We start from the raw sequence: 18,171 nt of genomic DNA, 5'->3' as shown, positions 1-18,171 counted from the left end.
GGGTCTCCTAGTCTGGGCGAATGCTTAAGAGAGTTTGATACGGAGGCCATCTGACACAGGGTGAGAGAGGGCCCATCCCAGCCTCCACCTAAAGTTGGAAAGGTAATTGTGGGGTGCAACCCTTAAGTGGTTGTGTAATCAGTGTATAAGGGTAAGTACATATTGCTCCTTGAAAAATTATTTTTTATATATAGTATTTATGTATGAGTATAGTGGGTTGTGCTATAAAATATATTTTAGTGTAAGTCAAAAATGTCTGGATTTTTTACTTCAAAGTTGCTTGACTTCAAAGTTTTCTTCTAGTCAGAACTAGAAGGAAATATCTTGGCTTTCTATTAAAAGGTTATCTTTCCACCTACTGAAGTATTTACAAATGATTTGCTTTAAAACGTTCCAGGAAAACAAATAACTGTGTGTGTGGGTAGGACAGACGAAGCAAGATTAGTAGAATACCGAAGCTGGGTGATGGATTCATTATACTGTTCTCCCTCTTTTTTTCTATTCTTTTCAGATTATGTAATAATCTAATAAAGTCCAATTAAAAAGGAAAATGAAGTAATCCTTCTATTTTCCACCCCCATCATATCTTCCCACTGGCCCGCCATCTTGAACATATATACACATGCAGACATTTAATCAAAGACCATAAAAAACTTCCAACTTACACCCAGTTTATTTTGTCCTTGTATGTTAATCTTACAGAGATAGTTGGTTTGTAACTAATAGAGTATAATAGTTTAGTGTTATCTAAATGTTTGGTTTAAAAACGATAAAACTGTAATTGGCTTTCAAACCAGGACTTTAACTAAAAACCTTAGGTTTGAAAAAGGCATGTGCCCCATCTTACTTGCCCTTATAGCTAAGATGTCAGATTTTAAAAACTACATGCTATATGCTTCCTTTCTCTTCTTCTCCTTGCCTATTCTCTCAAACTGAGGGGACATGTAAATCAGTTTATACAAGTAAGCCAGGCTTTCCAAAAGTATGCAACTCACTAAAGAGGAAACAAGAAACCACCAAAGAATACATCTTTACTATCTGATTAATAATCTTTCTAAAATATTAAGGCAAACAAAATAACTTGCCATATAGCAGTGCTGCTTAGTAATGATTCAGAACTAGTTCAGGAGCTCTGTTCATGCAAGTTTGTAGAGGTTTCTCTGTTTGCAAAAAGTAGAAGACATCTCTTTCAGATGGACGGAGATACTGTGAGAGCCTTAGCCTGTGCTTGCAGAGAGGAAAAGCTAGGTTCTGGAGTTTTAATAAAGCTGCTGCATTGAACTAAAACAAGAAGCTGACTTTTAACCTTTTGTTGTCATTGTTAGAACTTAAGACTTCTTTTTAGCTTTAAAATGTTTGGTTCTTTTTAGAAGTTTTATTGTTATTTTTAATCCATCTCAATAATTTCTTTATTCTTGGTGGGCCAGTCTATATTAGAAGGATTGATTTCTACATCTGTACTTTTATTAAAACAAACAAAGGAGAATACTAGACATTAAAAACAAATGGATGCTGCCAACTTTAATCAATGAAACATTTCCTAAGCCCTTGTCATATGTTTTTGTTACATATATTTCACTAGAAAAATGGTGTTTATCTTTCCAAGTTAAGATTAGGAAAAACGAATGCCATTTAAATTATTCCACACAGTTCAAATGTGTGGTTTGGGTGAAAGCCTTGAACTCTTTGGCCCCTGGTTTCTTTATTTTGAAAACAAGGAAAATGACAATGTAACCTCTGAGACCCTTTCCTGTTCTTCTAGATGGAGTTGCCTTTCACTCTGCAGCGATTTTTCTGAGGGATTAGTCAGAAAAAGAAATCCCACTAACAGTTCTGCATTGTTTTTATGTGTCATCTCTGGCATGTTCATGAAGTAATGAAATGAGGCATGAACTAGTTTTTAATTTGGGAACTAAACTTCCTTCTGTTGATAACCTGTGTGGTCTGGGGCTGGTCACTGAACTTCTCTGGACCTTCATGTCATCTCTCACAATTGATGATGTTGGATTAGATGGTCTCTAAGGCTGTTTCCAAGGCTAAATTTGAATTGTCCTATTTTTGATGAAAATTCATACCATGTAAAACTAGGCAAATATTTTCAACAGGACTTGTAAGAAATAGCAGACGACCCAAGGAATCTAGCATAATATTTTCCAGGTTTATAAAATACAGACAATTTCTACGTATATTCCCTCCACATTCCTTCAGTATTTATCCCTTGGGTATTTACCCCTCTTCTGCATCGTTTGTCTGAAGGAGGCAGATGTAGGATGTCTTGCCCTGTCTGCACCTCTGCAGTAGCTCTTCTCCAGTGGAACTACTTGGGTCTCCTGATCCAGACCGTTCTGGTGCAGTGCACATACGCTTAGAGTGTTGCCGTCCAAGTCAGCAGAGCATCCTGTCACCAGCAAAACCAAGCTGAACTATCGGTCGGGTTGTGAAGACATTAAAAAAAAAAAAAAGAGGGCTTCCCTGGTGGCGCAGTGGTTGAGACTCCGCCTGCCGATGCAGGGGACACGGGTTCGTGCCCCAATCCAGGAAGATCCCACATGCGGCTGGGCCCGTGAGCCATGGCCGCTGAGCCTGAGCGTCCGGAGCCTGTTGCTCCACAACGGGAGAGGCCACAACAGTGAGAGGCCCGCGTACCGCAAAAAAAGAAAAAAGCCGTGGTCTGGGTGTGAGCTACCTTAGCTGGCACAGTTGCTTTTAACTTCTCTTTGCTGTGGTGGGTACAGATGACTGTGGTGCTGGGTGAACAGACCAGAAGTTTGGCCTGGGCTCTTTTTCTGTTTTTTCTGTGTTCAGTTAGCCTTTACCCACATACATTAATCTCCTTGAGGTATGGTTTCTTCTTTTCAAAGTAAAGTAGCATCATTCTTGAAATTAATGGAAAGATCTCTATTTTTAGGGATCATTTAAAGGGTTAAAGATAACATCCCAATTTGGAACTAACTAATAAAAAACTGTGAGGAGGAAAACACAAAGCAAATATCACTGGTTTGCAACTTCAGCACATTGGCATAATTATTATTAAACAAATAGGGGAAATATACCGGTTTAGTCTGTAGATTCCTCAGCACCGTTAAACTTTCCCATGTGTTTCAAAGTTAGCCTCAACGTAAGGACTGCTGCTAACTGTCAGACCTTCATGACGGCCTGTTTCTTTTGCAGGTACGTGTAAAGTGTATTTTCCTGATCCAAACAAGCTTCATTGCTTTCAGCTAACTGTCACCCCAGGTAATATTCTTACATGTGTAAGTATTAAAGTGATTTTCAAACAGCAAATTCCAAAGGCTTTTGAAATCTATAATATTTGGTTTGATTTGTCCTCCAACTTTTTGAAAGTTATGACGGTAATGACCATTCCATATGAAGACGAGATACATGCTCTAGTCCAATAAAGCGTAGGGAAGTGCTCTGAGGCATGTGGCGTGTACCCAGTAACTAGGTGCAGACATTAACGCCCCCAGCGAATGACAACGAAGGCTCCTGGTGCAGGGTGGAGAGTATGAGCTCTGAGGTCATAACTGGATTCAGATCCTGCTCTGCCATTTAGCAACAGTGTGGCCATGGTTAAATTTCTTAATAACGTCTCAGCTGCAGCCTACCCAGCTATACAGAGTGGGGATCAAATAGAACCTATCTCATGGGACCGTTGTGAGGATTAAATAGATAATGGGTGTGAAGCACTTCAGCCCGGCCTGTTACAGGCACCAGGAAGCAAGCAGATTACCAGCTGTCCTCGTTAGCACTGATCAAGTGTCCAAGCTCCAAGTGCTCCGAGCTGGTAGATATTTCTCCTTGGTCACACTGCGCAGCTAGAGGGAGGGCTTGGGTTTTTCCTGGTTACAGTGCAGCTCTGGGAGTTGCATGTTTCAACAGTGCAGCCCTCTGGCGTTTATGTTGACAATGGGTGCCATGGTCAGTGGAGCTGCTGTGGGCTGGGTGGTGAAGGAAGAAAGCAGGACAGAGGGAATTAACAAGAGGGGAAGCAGTGTTGTGGAGGAAGTAGAGGGTGTTCTTTTATTTGGGGGAGGGAAAGGGAGTGAGAAACTGAGAATAATGAGTCACTAGCTAATTTAATTAAAAAGTGAAAGAATGCAGAATTTCAGTAGGTGGTAATGAACCCACAGATAAGCCCTGGCATTGTCTCCCTGCAGGTAGGATGTTTTTTTTTCCATGGAAGATGTATTATAACAGGAGAAATACCATTTTCAAAATGTGCTTGAAAACTTTAAAAAATTCATTTAGTCTGTGTGGTGGTTCTACAGACAACTCTGGGGCGTATCCATAAATTCAGTTTGGTACCATTTCCATTTCTAAGATGAGTGAGTACTAGGGTAGAGATACTAACATCAGATCATCGTTCTCAGAAATGGGCGTTCCACAAGCCTGACCTCGAGAGAGGACTGAAGCTCAGGACTTTTAACTGTGAAGTGATGGAGGTTCTAACCATTCTTTGACCACCTTCATAAACACATTGCAAGTTCTGCCCTTTTTAGTGAGGGATACTGAGCACACTCTGTTACCAGGTGACCAGAGGTCACCATTATGAACGTCAGTTACTATTACTGTTAAGCAACGCAGGGTATTTTCAGAAATTGTGGCAATTAAGATCGGTTCTCCGTTTACTAAGTAGTCTCACACTTGGGTGTTTGTAGTAAAAATATTTTCTTCTCTCTGCCTTTTTAGGGCATTTGTGAGAGCTTTGTGATTCTCAGCTATTCAGAGACCTTGTTTGCTTTTGCCAGGCTTATTACTGTCTTACATGAGTGAGTTTGTGTGGAGTCCAACCAACCTCTGGATAAGTCTTTCTTTTTTTTGTTTTTTAACTGAATTTTTTTTACTAAATTACATGGATGTTGTTCTTATTGAGATTATGTCTATGATACCATCTTTGGTGTTCTTATTATTCTTGAAACTGCAGCATGATTGTTTGTTACAGTTTTTGTGTTCACTATTCCATCAGGTAAAAAAGGAATTTGTGTTTTGGTGCCTGTAACTGCTTAGTACTTGAGCATTTATATTTGTGGAAGTGCACACATGGAGCTTTGTGTGGTGTGCTCTTTAGGTGCTGTGTGTGTGCCCATATTTTGTGGTGTCAGTGACTCAGAAAGCTGCTGTGGCTCTTGTCCTTTGTTATTAAGCGAAGCATGGCAGAGATCTGCCAACCCTAAAAACTTGCCCAGTATCCTGGTTTTTTAAAAAACTTTTTGGAGTCATGCTCTTCTTAGTTATTAAAGGAAAACTATAGAGATAGGTCTAAGTAGTAAAGTTTTAACAGTATGTGGAGTAGATGGTATTGAAACTGGCTCATTTGCAGCCAGTAATACTGGGGCTGAGTCTGAAAACTCAATAATATAGAGATCTAGATATTTAGGTGGTCAGGGTGGAAGAATTGCATCTGCACTTGAAGCTCAAAGCTCTTCTTTATCTGGCTCCTGGCAAGATAGTTCCTGTTCGTACTTGGTAACATTTTTATAGTTTTGTTTGTTTTTGGAATGTCCCTCATGCTTGGGAATAAATGTACTCTTCAGAGAAAAGATGAAAATGTAATTTGGTGATAGAGGAAAAGAAAAGAAATGAACTTAGAAGAAAAAAAATCCCCACATCAACTCACAAAACAAGAAACAATACTAGAAAGTAAAATAAAACAAAACAAAGCAAAAATCTAAAGACTGGCTGAAATACCACCTGAGTCTTCTGTGAAGTTAGAGGGATGATTTGAAAAACTGGGCCAGGTCAGAGTTGCCCAGTTGACTTGTGGAGGTCCCCTCAGCCTGCTCCCACTGTGACATGGTGGCTTGTAGGCAGAGGGGGCCATGGACCTTTTTTTTTTAATTTTAGTTTTTACTTTTTAAATAAATTTTGCTGAGGTATAAAATTACAAACAATAAAATGTACTAACTTGAACTGTAGAGCATAATAAGTTCTGCAAAATGGATACACATCCCTGTGTAACCACAATCCCAGTAAACATATTTCCAGCATTCCCAAAGTTCCCTTCTTCCTCTTTGCAGTCAATTCCTCACTCCCTGCTACCCACCCAAAATTGCTTTCTGATTTCTCTTACCATAAATTAGTTTTGTCAGTTCTTGAATTTCATATAAATGGAATCATATTATGTATTCTTATTCTCTGGCTTCTTTCATGTAACATGTTTTTAAATTCATATGTATTGTGGTGGGTAGCAGTATTTGTTGTATGAATATGATGTAATTATTTATTTTCCTATTGATGGGCATTTGAATTCTTTCCAGCTTTTGGCTATGATGAGTAACACTGCTCTTAGCATTCTCATACCATCCAAAGTTCTTTGGAATATTTTCTTATTAGTCTACTGATGTCTGTGGGATCTGTACTGATGTCCCTGTTTTTATTCCTGATGTTGGTTTATTTGGATCTTCTCTTTTTTTCCTTGATCATGTTAGCTTGAGGCTTATCCAGTTGATCTTTTACAAGAGCAAGTTTTTGTTTTTCTCAGTTGTTTATCCATTTTATTGGTTTCTGCTCTTTTCTTTATTATTTCCTTCCGTATACCTTGGGTTTAATTTGCTTTTCTTTTTCTACCTTCCTAAGGTGGAAACTTAGATTGATTTAAAAAATTTTTTTTAAGCAATGTTGATTGAGGTATAAGTTACATTATTTTAGTCAGCATAATGCTTTTGAGTTTCATCTATGTGGTATTTTGTATCTTTTTATTGATGGGCTGTATTCTATTGTATGGGTGTATTCCAGTTTATTTATAACAGGTTATTGATGAACCTTTGTGTTATTTCCACTTCTGGGCCATTGTGAATAAAGCTGCTGTAAACCTTTGTGGGCAGGTCTTCGTTTGCCAATGTTTTTTATTTCTCCTGGCAGTGAAATTACTAGGTTATGTGATAAGAGTAAGTTTAACTGCATAAAACACTGCCATGCTCTTTTCCAAAATGAAAGTACTATTTTGCATTCCTGCTAGCAATGAATGAGAATTCCAGTTACACTACATTCTTGCCAATAGCTAGTATTATCAGTCTTTTCAATTTTAGCCATTCTGTTAGGCATGTGTCTCATTGTGACTTTAATTTGCATTTCCCTAGTGACTAAAGATGTTGGGCATCATTTCCCAAGCTTGTTTACTCTCTGTGTATCTCCTTTGTTCAAGTGTCTATTCAAATATTTTACCCATTTAAAAATTGTATTGTTTGTCTCATTATCGAGTTGTAAGTTTTATATACCTGGTATAAGTTCTTTATTAGATATGGGAGGTTGTTTCTTTGTTTTTTGGGGGTTTTTTTTGCAGTACGCGGGCCTCTCACTGTTGTGGCCTCTCCCGTTGCGGAGCACAGGCTGCGGACGCGCAGGCTCAGCGGCCATGGCTCACGGGCCCAGCCGCTCCGCGGCATGTGGGATCTTCCCGAACCGGGACACGAACCCGCGTCCCCTGCATCGGCAGGTGGACTCTCAACCACTGCGCCACCAGGGAAGCCCTGTTTTTTTGTTTTTTAATTTTATTTATTTTCGTCTGCGTTGGGTCTCCGTTGCTGCACGTGGGCTTTCTCTAGTTGTGGTGAGCACGGGCTACTCTTCAGTGTGGTGTGCTGGCTTCTTATTGTGTGACTTGTTGCGGAGCACAGGCTCTAGGCGCGCGGGCTCAGTAGTTGTGGCACACGGGCTTAGTTGCTCCGTGGCACGTGGGATCTTCCCAGATCAGGGATCGAACCTGTGTCCCCTGCATTGGCAGGCGGATTCTTAACCACTGTGCCACCAGGAAAGTCCCTGTGAGAGGTTTTTTTAATGGTTAATAACATCCTTTTTATTATTGTTACATATATTAAAAATTCTGATTAGGGAATTCTATAGCTACATTGTAAATCTTGTATATTTATGTGTATATTCACGTAAGTATGTTTTTAAATGTGTTGATTATTAGATTTGTCATGTTTTCTTAATTTTAACATTTAATTTATTAAAACTCCCTAACTGATGAGCATGATAATAAAAGTGCGCCTTACACTGAGTCATGACATTTAAATTGTTTTATCTGTTATCCCCATTATGTTTGGTTCTTAGTTATTCTAAGCTTTGTTTCAGAGCTTTGGAGTTATAGAAGGAAAAATTTCTTAGTGCGAAATATAGTAAGATTCCCAGTTTCTGAGCAAAGAAATATGGTTAGTGAGCCTGAAACACAGGTTTGGTTCCACACATGAACATTTTGGAACAACATTTAAATAATCATGGACGTGTTAAAAGATACAGAAATGGGTCAGAGCACTGAAGCAGGCCTTTGGCTTGACCACCACCCCAGTCTCATAGTAGTTTGTGTGTATTTTACTGTTAATATGTCACGGTTTCAGACACAGAATGTGTACTCTCATCCCTGGTTCTTTCTAGGTTGATTTTTAGCTTTTTATGGATACCCATCATGAGGGACAGACTTTCTCCTGATGGAGTCTTTTCTTTCAAATAATCCTGGAAATGCAGGTGGCAATTCTTCTCCTTTCATATATAATAGATATGTGGTGATTGCTCTTGAGACAGTCGGTTATCTGCCTTCACATCAGCTAACTTTTGTTAGGGAAACATTCACTGCTCTTTTCCTTGCTGCTTGCAAGAACTGTGTTGAAGCAATATGTCTCTGCTTACTGCCAAGTAGGTGACATGTTGTCCGATATATACCGTTCTTCCAATGATTTCTGCCCTCTGCCTCGCACGTAAAACTGAGGCAAATTCTCTCTTGGGATGCTCAGGTTTCTAGGAGTGGGTGTGAAATTAAATGTCCGACGTACTGTTTTAGAAGCCATTCATTACCACAGTTAAATATATATTCTGATGGTTACCAGTAAAAACGTGTATAATGTATATAAAATATTTAAAAATGACACACTGTTTAAATGTTGAGCTTTTGGCATTGTAAAAATTGCCAGTGCTCCTTCATTTTCCTGGACCACCTGATGGTGCCTTTTATGTAGCAGGCTTTACCTTTATCTTTTTTAAAAATCATGTTTAGTGAGGTATAATTTACAGACAGTAAAGCCACTGTTCTTAGGTGTACTGTTCTCTACATTTTGACAGACACATACAGTTGTGTAAACACCAACACAATCAAGATACACATAAAGTGTTTCCATCAGCTCAAAAGTTGGGCCCCTTTGTAGTCAGTTTCCTCTCCTCACCCCCAGCCCCTGGCAATCATTGATCTGAATTCTGCCCTGTTGTTTTACCTTTTCCAGAATGTCATATAAATGGCCCCAACCAGTATGTAGCATTTTATCCATGGCTTCTTTCACTGAGCACAGTGCTTTTGAGAGTCATCCATGTTGTTGCATGTGTTATTATTTCCATTGGCCGTCAGTGACTTTGAAGGTGGAGGAAGGGGCTGTGAGCCAAGGAATACAGGTGGCTGCTTAAAGCTGGAAAGTGAGGGAAATGGATTTTTCCTAGAGCCACCAGAAAGAGAGGCAGCCCTGCCAACTCTTATGTTAGCCCAGTGAGATTCGTTTTGGACAAATGACCTACAAAAGATAGTAAGTTTTTATTGTTTAAGCTGCTACGTTTGTGGTAATTTATTACAGCAACCAATACAAAACTAATACAGTGCTTTTTGTGTCCTAAGAAATCTTTGTCTAAGAAATGCAAAGATTTCCTTTTTTTTTTTTTTTTAAGGCGTTTTATAGCTTTAGGTTTTAAAGTTAGGTCTGTGAGTCATTTTGAGTTAATTTTTACATATGGTGCAAGATAAGGCTCTAGTTTCTTTCCTTCCCCTCCCCTCCTTACTCTTCCTGGGATGAATGGGGAAGTGTAACCTTCTGTTTCCTGGAAGAGTTTTATGTAGAATTACTATTAATTCTTTATTAAATGGTAGAATTCGCCAGTAAAGCCACCTAGGTCTAATATTTTGTTGTTTTGTTTTTGTGGTAAAAGTTTAAGTACTGTATGAATAAAAGTTCTTAAACAGATAGGGGTTACTTGGACTTCTTATTTTTGAGTGAGCTTTGGTGATTTGTATGTTTCAAAGAATTTGTTCATACCATCTACATTTTCAAATTTATTGGTATAAGGTTGCTCTTAATATCTTCTGACCCTTTTACGTTCTGTAGAGTCTGTGTTGATATCCCCTCTTTAATTCCTGCCATTGAAAATTTCTGTTTTCTGTATTCTTGATGAAGTTAGCTAGAGGTTATCAATTTTTTTTTTGTGGTACGCGGGCCTCTCACTGTTGTGGCCTCTCCCGTTGTGGAGCAAAGGCTCCGGACGCGCAGGCTCAACGGCCATGGCTCATGGGCCCAGCTGCTCCGCGGCATGTGGGATCTTCCCAGACTGGGGCACGAACCCGTGTCCCCTGCATCGGCAGGCGGACCCTCAACCACTGCACCACCAGGGAAGCCCGAGGTTATCAATTTTATTGGTCTCTGCAAGGAACCAGTTTTTGGTTTCATTGACTTTCCTCTAGTATTTTTTTTGTTTTCTGCTCATATTTGCTTGTTTTCAGTTTAATTTGCTCTTCTTTCTTTAGTTCTTAAGGTGGAAGCTTAGACTAATATTGCTATACTTCCATTTCCCCATCCAACCCTTTATCTTATAGTCTCATTTACTGTACATTTGTTATAACCCAGAATACGTTATTATTTTTGTTTTAGATAATTATATTTTCTTCATATATTTATCAACATATTTACCACTTAACAACGTTCATTCCTTTTTGTAGATCTGAGTTCCCATCTGTTATTTTTCTTCTGCCTGAAGAACATCCTTGGATTTTTTTTTGTAGTGCAGATTTTCTGAATGATGAATTCTGCCAGCTTTGCTGAATATTGAATTCTTAAGTTGACAATTTCCACATTTTAAGGATATCATTCTACTGCCTTCTGACATTTTTTTTTCTTATAAGAAGTTAGTGGTAATTCTTTGTTTCATTTTATGTGACGTGCGTTTTATTCTCTGACTGTTTTTAATGTTCTCTCTTTGTCACAGTTTTTAGCAGTGTTATTATGATGTGCTTTGATGTGGTTTTCTTTCTGTTTATCTCACTTGGGGTTTATTGACCTTTTTGGATCTGTGAGTTACAGTTTTCATAAAATTTAGAAATAACTGACCAACATTTCTTTCAGTATTTTATCTATAACCCCTTTATGGGACTCCAGTTAGATATACGAATGTTAATATCTCTTACCTAGGGACTTCCCTGGTGGTCCAGTGGTAAAGAATTCGCCTTCCAATGCAGGGAAGCGGGTTCAATCCCTGGTCGGGGAATTAAGATCCCACATGCTGCAGGGCATCTAAGCCCCCATGTCACAACTACTGAGCTCAAGCACTTCAACTAGAGAGCCTGTGTGCCACAAACTACAGAGCCCACGTGCTCTGGAGCCCGTGTGCCGCAGCTGGAGAAGAGAAAACCTGCATGCCGCAACTAGAGAGAAGCCCGAGCGCCACAACGAAGAGCCCACGCGCAACTAACACCCGACAGCCAAAAAAAAATAAAAATAAAGATAATAAATAAATAAAATAAATATTTTAAAAGTATGCATATCCCCAAGTAAAACTTTAAAAAAGATATATCTCTTACCTATATATTCCCTGTACATATAAACTAGACCTCCATTGGGGTCACAAGGTTTTGTTCACTTTTCTCTCTGTGCCTCACTGTGGTCGTTTCTGTTTCTGCTGAGTTTTGTTTGCTTTGTTTTTGGCCACACTGCACGGCTTGTGGACTCTTAGTTCCCTGACCAGGGATTGAACCTGTGCCCTTGGCAGTGAGAGCTCCGAGTCCTAACCACAGGACGCCAGGGAAATCCCTGCAGCATTCGATTGACTCTGAGGCTCATCCAGTGAAGTATTCATTTCAGATATTATGTTTTTTAGCTCTTGATATTCTGTTTACTACATCTAAAAAGTCTTCTCCATTTCTTTCCTCATGTTCGCGGTTTCCTCTGAATCTCAGCACCCCTGTCTCACAGCTGACTCGGGGTCTGTCTGCAGCTCCGCCCGGCCTGGCTCCTTCTCTGCTCCCAGCGGCCTTCCTCTCCACGCTCCCCTCACCACCCGCCCCCAACTCTGTCTCCTTTCCCCTGACCCTCTCATCCCCAGGTCCCTGTGGCACCGCCTGATGTGAAGCGGCCCGCCAGCTGTGGAGCAGCTGGTACTCAGTCCCTGTGCCTCAGTGGCTCCTTGAAAGCAGCCGCAGTGTGGCTGACTGGGCCGTGAGCAGAGCTTCCGGCGACTGCACGTGGTCCACGCTCCACGTGTCCGCATGCCTGTTGCTGTGCTGCTGGTGGTGCTTGTTTTCAGGTCTTCTCTAACGCCCGCCCCACAGGCTCCCCTGACTAGCCCAGCCCACAGCGGCTCTCCCTCTTAAGTGAGCCCACTGCACGGGTGCTCCGTGTCACTCAGCTTGGCGCCGCAGTTTTGTTTTGCTATATTTTCACCTGCATGTGGGCAAGCCAGGCCTGTGAGCCAAAGCCCACCCCAGGCCAGTTGTTGTGCAGCCCTCGAGCTGAGAATGGTTTCTGCATTTTTAAAGGGCTATTTAAAAAAAATAAAAATAAAACAGTACATGACAGAGGCCTGTAGCCCAAAGCCCCAAGTACGTAGCGCCTGGCCCTTTTCAGAGAGAGTTTGCCAACCCCCGATCTACAAGGTTATCTTGGCAGGGATTGTGTTTTTCCTGCCCTTAAGTTTAAAATTTGCATAGAGTGTAATTTCCAGTGTGCTGTAAATATTGACATTTAAAGGGGAAAGTATTATTTGACTCTTTAAAATGTTTCCAGTAGAATCTAAATACCATGGCTACACCCACCATCATGCATTAAAAAAATACATATATATATGAACAAGCTCCACTTTAATGGTTGGAAAATGTTCATGGCTGCTTTTTCTCCTTGCACCCATATATTTTTATTTCACTTGTCTCATAGAATTTTATCCTGATATAAACATTCCTCTGCCTATAAGAATTTTTTCACCCTGTCATACTGTTTTGTAACTATATATTTATATTTAATTATTTAAGAAGTTCCTATCACCGTGAGACTCCTGGGTGTTGAGCATTTTCTTCTGAACGATTGTTACAGTTGCTTGTACCAGCTCCTGGCTCCCGCTTTTCTTCTGTTGCTGCCACTGCCCCTCCTGTCCCGTCTCCTGACCCAAGTCGGGGATGCCTCAAGGCTTTGCACTGTCCTTGGACCTCCATAGTCAGGTCCTTGGGGACCTCGCCAGCTCATGAAATCTGGATGCTCCTATACACAGCTCCTGAACCTCGCATGCAGCCCTGACCTCTCCCCTACACTCCAGAAAGCTCTATCCAGAAAGCTCTGTCGGCTGCCGATCAGGGTCTCCACTTGATTGTTGACGTGAAATCTCAAATTAATCTCAAGTCCGACGTTGGACTTGGCGCACCTGTGCCCTCTGCAGTCTTTTTATCTTCGAGGTGACGGCTCTGCCCTTCTCCATTGCAGGGTCAAACAGCGCAGCGCTTCGACTCCTTTCTTCCCCACCCCACCCCTAATCTGCCAGCAAATCCTGGTGTTGCTACCATCACAGTATCTCTACTCCAGCTGCTCCTACCCTGCTCCTAACCAGCATGATGTTTCTGTGGTCCTGCACCTCCTCTGCTCAGGCCCCTCCTGTGGCTCCCTGCCTTGCTGAATAAAAGCCAGCGCACTTAACAGTGGCCGGCGAGGCCAGGGCTGCTACCTCTGCAGCCGCAGCTTCCCCTTCCCCTGCCTCACCTTCTGGCCTCTGCGTGTTCCCTGAATGCATCAGGCCCTCTCACGGGTCTCTCACCACGCTTCCATACCTGGAGTGTTCCTCTCCCGGATACCCTCCGTTTTCAAGCCTTCACTCTCAGACCTCCCTATTTAAAATTGCAGCTCCTCCCACCTCCTGGCCCCTCAGCTCTTTTTCACTTTCTGTTATATGATTAACTTACTTACTTTGTTTCTTCCCACTAGAATGTAAGCTTCATGAGGGCAGGAAGGTCTCTTGCTGGTGGTGCCTGGAACAGTGCCTGACACATAGTCGCATTTATCAAATGTTTGTTGGATAAATAGTGATGGTTACTAAACAAAATAGCATTTCATCGGAAATGTATCCGAGAATGAGAGGCTACTCTTAGCATTTTTGTGATTTAGTTGATGTGCTTGTGAACGATGTTACTTAATGCCAGAAAGAAGGAGTCAATATCAGTTTTATTCCTTCCTTTTGTCTTGGTAGGTGTAGACACTGAGAGCTGCTTGTTCATATAAATAAGTAGGCAGGCACGGAAGGTGTTTGTTGTCACTACGTCTTTGTGTCCCTGGACTTCAAAGTTAGGGGCCAAAAATCATACAAGGTATTTTACTGTGGTCTTTCAGCTGATTACTAGATTAGGTTCCTTCTTATATTTTGTTGAAAGCAAAGAGTTGGGAACCACCTGGTTGGAAAATGGCTTTACAAACCCAGTCATCAGAATCCCTTTGTGTCGCATTTTCCGAGGTACGCACCAAAACCACTTTCCTAAGACCTGCCAACCGACCGCTAATCATACCCATCATTCTTCACTTGACGGCCTCTCATGTTACCTGAAATATTCAGAAAGCATTGAGAAAATTGTGATATTAATTTCTTCATACCCCTACCAATATAATATTAAAAACTTAGGCTTTACAAAAACTCGTGGCTGCAGATTGAGCTCATTCAGTGTATCAGAAATTTCTGCCGTGTGCATCAATAGGCAGGACCAGTTCTAACTGCCCAGACTCCCTCTTTGGCAAAAGCTCTAAATTAAGATGTGTCTCCAACAGCTACCTTAGTGGAGAGGTGAGGTGTGGGGCTGGCACCACACGGGGGAAGGCATGGGCCTCTTGCTTCTTGGCACCCTCTTTGCTTGCTTCTCGTGGGGGTGAGGCATTCTGTTCCAGTAGTCCCGTGATTGACGGTACTAAATGAAATCTAATCATCCCTGCCATCGGGCTCCACGGTGTGTCTAACTTCCAGACATTCCAGCTTGAACTGGGACATCTTATCTTTAATGCATGCTTTGCCCTTTACAGAAATGGGTGTAAGATAGGGAAAGACACAGCCCTGCATGGTGCCTCGATTCAAGGAGCTTTACTCTGACCAGTGCATCACACCTTGGTGCAGTGCATCATAGGAAGAGGCTGGATGAGCAGTGGGCCTTCTTTTACAAGTGGGAGAAAGACAGTGAAAGGGGAGTTGGGAAGGGACAGCTGGCGTGACTCCTTGACCTCACAAGTACTGCTGGGCAGACTCATTTCATGATAGGGCACTCACGGACACTGGCCGTCTAGAAGTGGATTCTCTTAAAGCCGTCAGTGCCCACATACCCCGTGGAGAGTGTGTCCTCCCCACAGTACCCGTACCCTGGCTGGAAGACACTGGCGTGTGGTTCCTGGCAGGAAGGAGGGAGTAGGCTCCAGGGCACAGAGGGCTCCCTGTGTAACACAGCGAGATAAGGCGAGTTCTCACTGCGGGACAGACATAAATGTTGACGCAATCTCAACGCCCTTAAAGAAGAAAAATGGTTTTTTAGTGGTGGCTGGTTTGAGACCAACAACTTCCTATTAAATGTTCGTTTTATATAAAAAGCTGAGGGAAGTGATAAATGAAATATTGCTGATTTGTTCACGATGATAATATTTTAGAGGAAGTTGAACATTCGTTTTAAAGATGGTGGTAATTTTATCAAATTGTGAAGTTCAGAGTAATTTAACTCCTGTGGGGGGCATTCATGCTGGAGCGCCCTCTGTTGGCAGCCACACCAGCAGCGCTTGCAACTCAGCCGAGCCCACCGCCGGCGGACTCCAGGAGAGGCAGAGAGGTGGGCGGCGCAGCGAGGGAGTGGGACTGAGCTGTGGGGTCTGCAGACCTGGGGGGGCGGGGGGGACACGGCGGTGCCGCTCTGACCCTGGACATTCTTCTGCGTACCCTCCAGCCCCTTTCCAGAGGGCCTGCTCTGTTCTGAAGGCTGTACCAAGCACTCGGCCAGCCAGCCCACGACTGCTGACCGGGCACAGTTGCTGAGACGGTGATTTTGTCTGTCTGGTTCAGTGCTGTGTCCCCGGCCAGGGTCTGGAGCAGGGCCTGGCAGAGGGTCCATGCTCAGTCAGTGTTTACCGAGTGACTGGAAGCCACGTGCCAGGCACCGGGAAAAAAGCAGTCAGCACAAGCCTGCCTCCCCCGTGGAACTGACCTCTCATGGGGAGACCAGCGGCAAACAGGTGACCGAGCGCTGAAGCAAGGTGGTTACCTGTCATGAGCTGTGCTTGCGGGGAGGCACTGGGTGCTGCGGGCCGGGATCGAGGGGCTGAGCGGAGGGAGGGGCCAGTCTCCCAGGGGAGGCCTCCCCTTTCCCCGAGGACGAGGGCGCATGGCCAGTGAGGAGAGCACTGCAGGCGCCAGTCGGTGTGACTTGTAACCATCAGGTCGGGGCGAGGCTGGTGAAGTAACAAAGGAGCCCTGCAGTCCTCTTTTTCAACTCTTAATTCTCTGTATTTGCCATATGCTAACATAGTGTTTGCCTTTTGTTTCCTTTTTTTTTTTTTTTATTTAAAGGATTTTTTTGTTTTGTTTTGTGTTTTTTGATAGATGAGGGTTACTACCAGGGTGGAAAATTTCAGTTTGAAACTGAAGTTCCTGATGCGTACAACATGGTGGTGAGTAGCCCGCGCTTGAGCCGTTGTTCCCCCTTCTTGTGGCGGGTGGCCGTCACAGGGCCCGGCAGTCCCCCTGTGTTGTGTCCGAGTGCAGCCCACCCGGTCCTGGGACTGAGCACGAAATGGCTGACATTTGTGTGGTTAATGCCCCTCATCAGCACTATTGAGAGTTTCAGTGGAGAGGATCCTTTTCTCAACAAGTGTTTGCAAGTGCCGTGTGCCAGTGCGTGCTGGGGTGCAGCTCTGCCGAGGCTGGAATTACCGCCCCGAGGCTGGCACCTTTACAGGGGGCTGCTTGGGTATTTCATGCAAATCTTGTTAGATTCTGGCGCTGGAGAAAAGAGCATTTTATTTAAAACTGTAGTTCTGTTTATGGTATAACACCACAATTCCAGAAGTGTGGGAATGTGCATTTTAAAATTTTGGAAAAGAATAATGACCTGTAGTTTCAAATTATGAGTGACTTACACCCCTAGCTACGTGTTGATCCCCCCCAGGACCCTCCCAGTAATAACCGTGCCAAGTGCTGTCACATCTGTCTTTGCTTTTAAGGAACGTGCTGACCCATTAGGAAGGTGAGAGAAAGTGTAGAAAGTTATCATAAAATGATAAAAGTGGTAAGTAGCAGACAGTGATATTGGTTAATAATAGGAAAATGCTTTAGAGGAATTCAGAGGAGGAAGGGAGAGGGTCACTCTTGGAGAGTGGTCGGGGCCAGTTAAGCTTCTGAGGAGAGCTAGGATTGGAGTCGTCCTGCCTACGGTTGGCTCACGCACAACTGGGGCGGGTGTCCTAGGTGACGAGGACGTCTCTGCAACTGTGTCAGCGGGTATGGAGATGAGAGCTGGCCACCTGTGTACAGGTCAAGTTGACCAGGTCTACTTGAATGAAGAATCGGGGTTGGGGAATAGTGAAGAGGTGAGAAAACTCAGATTTGGGGGTTTTGGGGCATTTTCCCTGTGGCTGTGAGAAATCATTGAAGGTTCGGAACAGCACCGCACACCCCTGAGTCAGGCGCTGGAGTGGGCATGGTACGTGGGCCCTCTCTGTCCCTGAGCTGCCGAGGTTGGCACGTGGCCAGCTCTGCCGATGTTATGTACATCATTTCCCCCCTGATGTTCCTCAGCCTTCTCTGGCCTGTCGACTAGGAAAGAAAAATCTGACGGGGAAGTTCAGTCTCCTGTTAACCTGAGGCTGTGGGAATCGGGCACAGCGTGTGTCCCGTTGCTTCCCCTGCAGTAACTGCTCCCTCCTTTCTGACAGTGGGAATCACCTGCTCCCCGCAGCCTCGGCCCATCTCCACCGCCCAGGTCTAGTTCAGTGGCTGTAACGCTTGTTTGTTTAAAGCCAAACTTTTATCTATGGAAATTGATCTTTACTGGGCTACTGTATTAAACGTTCTTTTGGAAACGTAATTTATGAGGATGGAAGAGTTAGCAATCCAAGAAAAACAAAAAATAAATTTAATTTTTAAGTGAAGACAGGAAAATACGCATTTCAGGTCGTTGTCAATCCAGCCAGCCAGCCACCCGCTGAG

At 43.0% G+C, this 18,171-nt stretch overlaps 1 protein-coding gene across 4 annotated transcripts in view; it reads left to right on the top strand.

The window, feature by feature from the left end:
• The window catches only part of UBE2F (ubiquitin conjugating enzyme E2 F (putative)), a 52,850-nt gene that overhangs the window by 16,947 nt on the left and 17,732 nt on the right, over nucleotides 1-18,171 (top strand). For 3 of the 4 annotated variants that reach the window (XR_013811056.1, XM_079710564.1, XM_079710565.1), the window contains exons 4-5: nucleotides 3,172-3,237; nucleotides 16,567-16,634. Coding sequence is in view for 3 of the 4 variants with exons in the window: in XM_079710564.1 (XP_079566690.1) it covers nucleotides 3,172-3,237; nucleotides 16,567-16,634 (134 nt within the window). In the remaining variant the exon portion in view is untranslated. The remainder of the gene's footprint in view (nucleotides 1-3,171; nucleotides 3,238-16,566; nucleotides 16,635-18,171) is intronic. The other variant, XM_079710566.1, reaches the window with a different exon arrangement.

The sequence above is a fragment of the Hyperoodon ampullatus genome (genome assembly GCF_949752795.1).
Source record: "Hyperoodon ampullatus genome assembly, chromosome: 8".
NCBI classification, from domain to species: Eukaryota; Metazoa; Chordata; class Mammalia; order Artiodactyla; family Ziphiidae; genus Hyperoodon; species Hyperoodon ampullatus.
The sequence above is the reverse complement of the archived record's forward strand: the minus strand, read 5'-3'. Positions and strand labels throughout refer to the sequence as shown.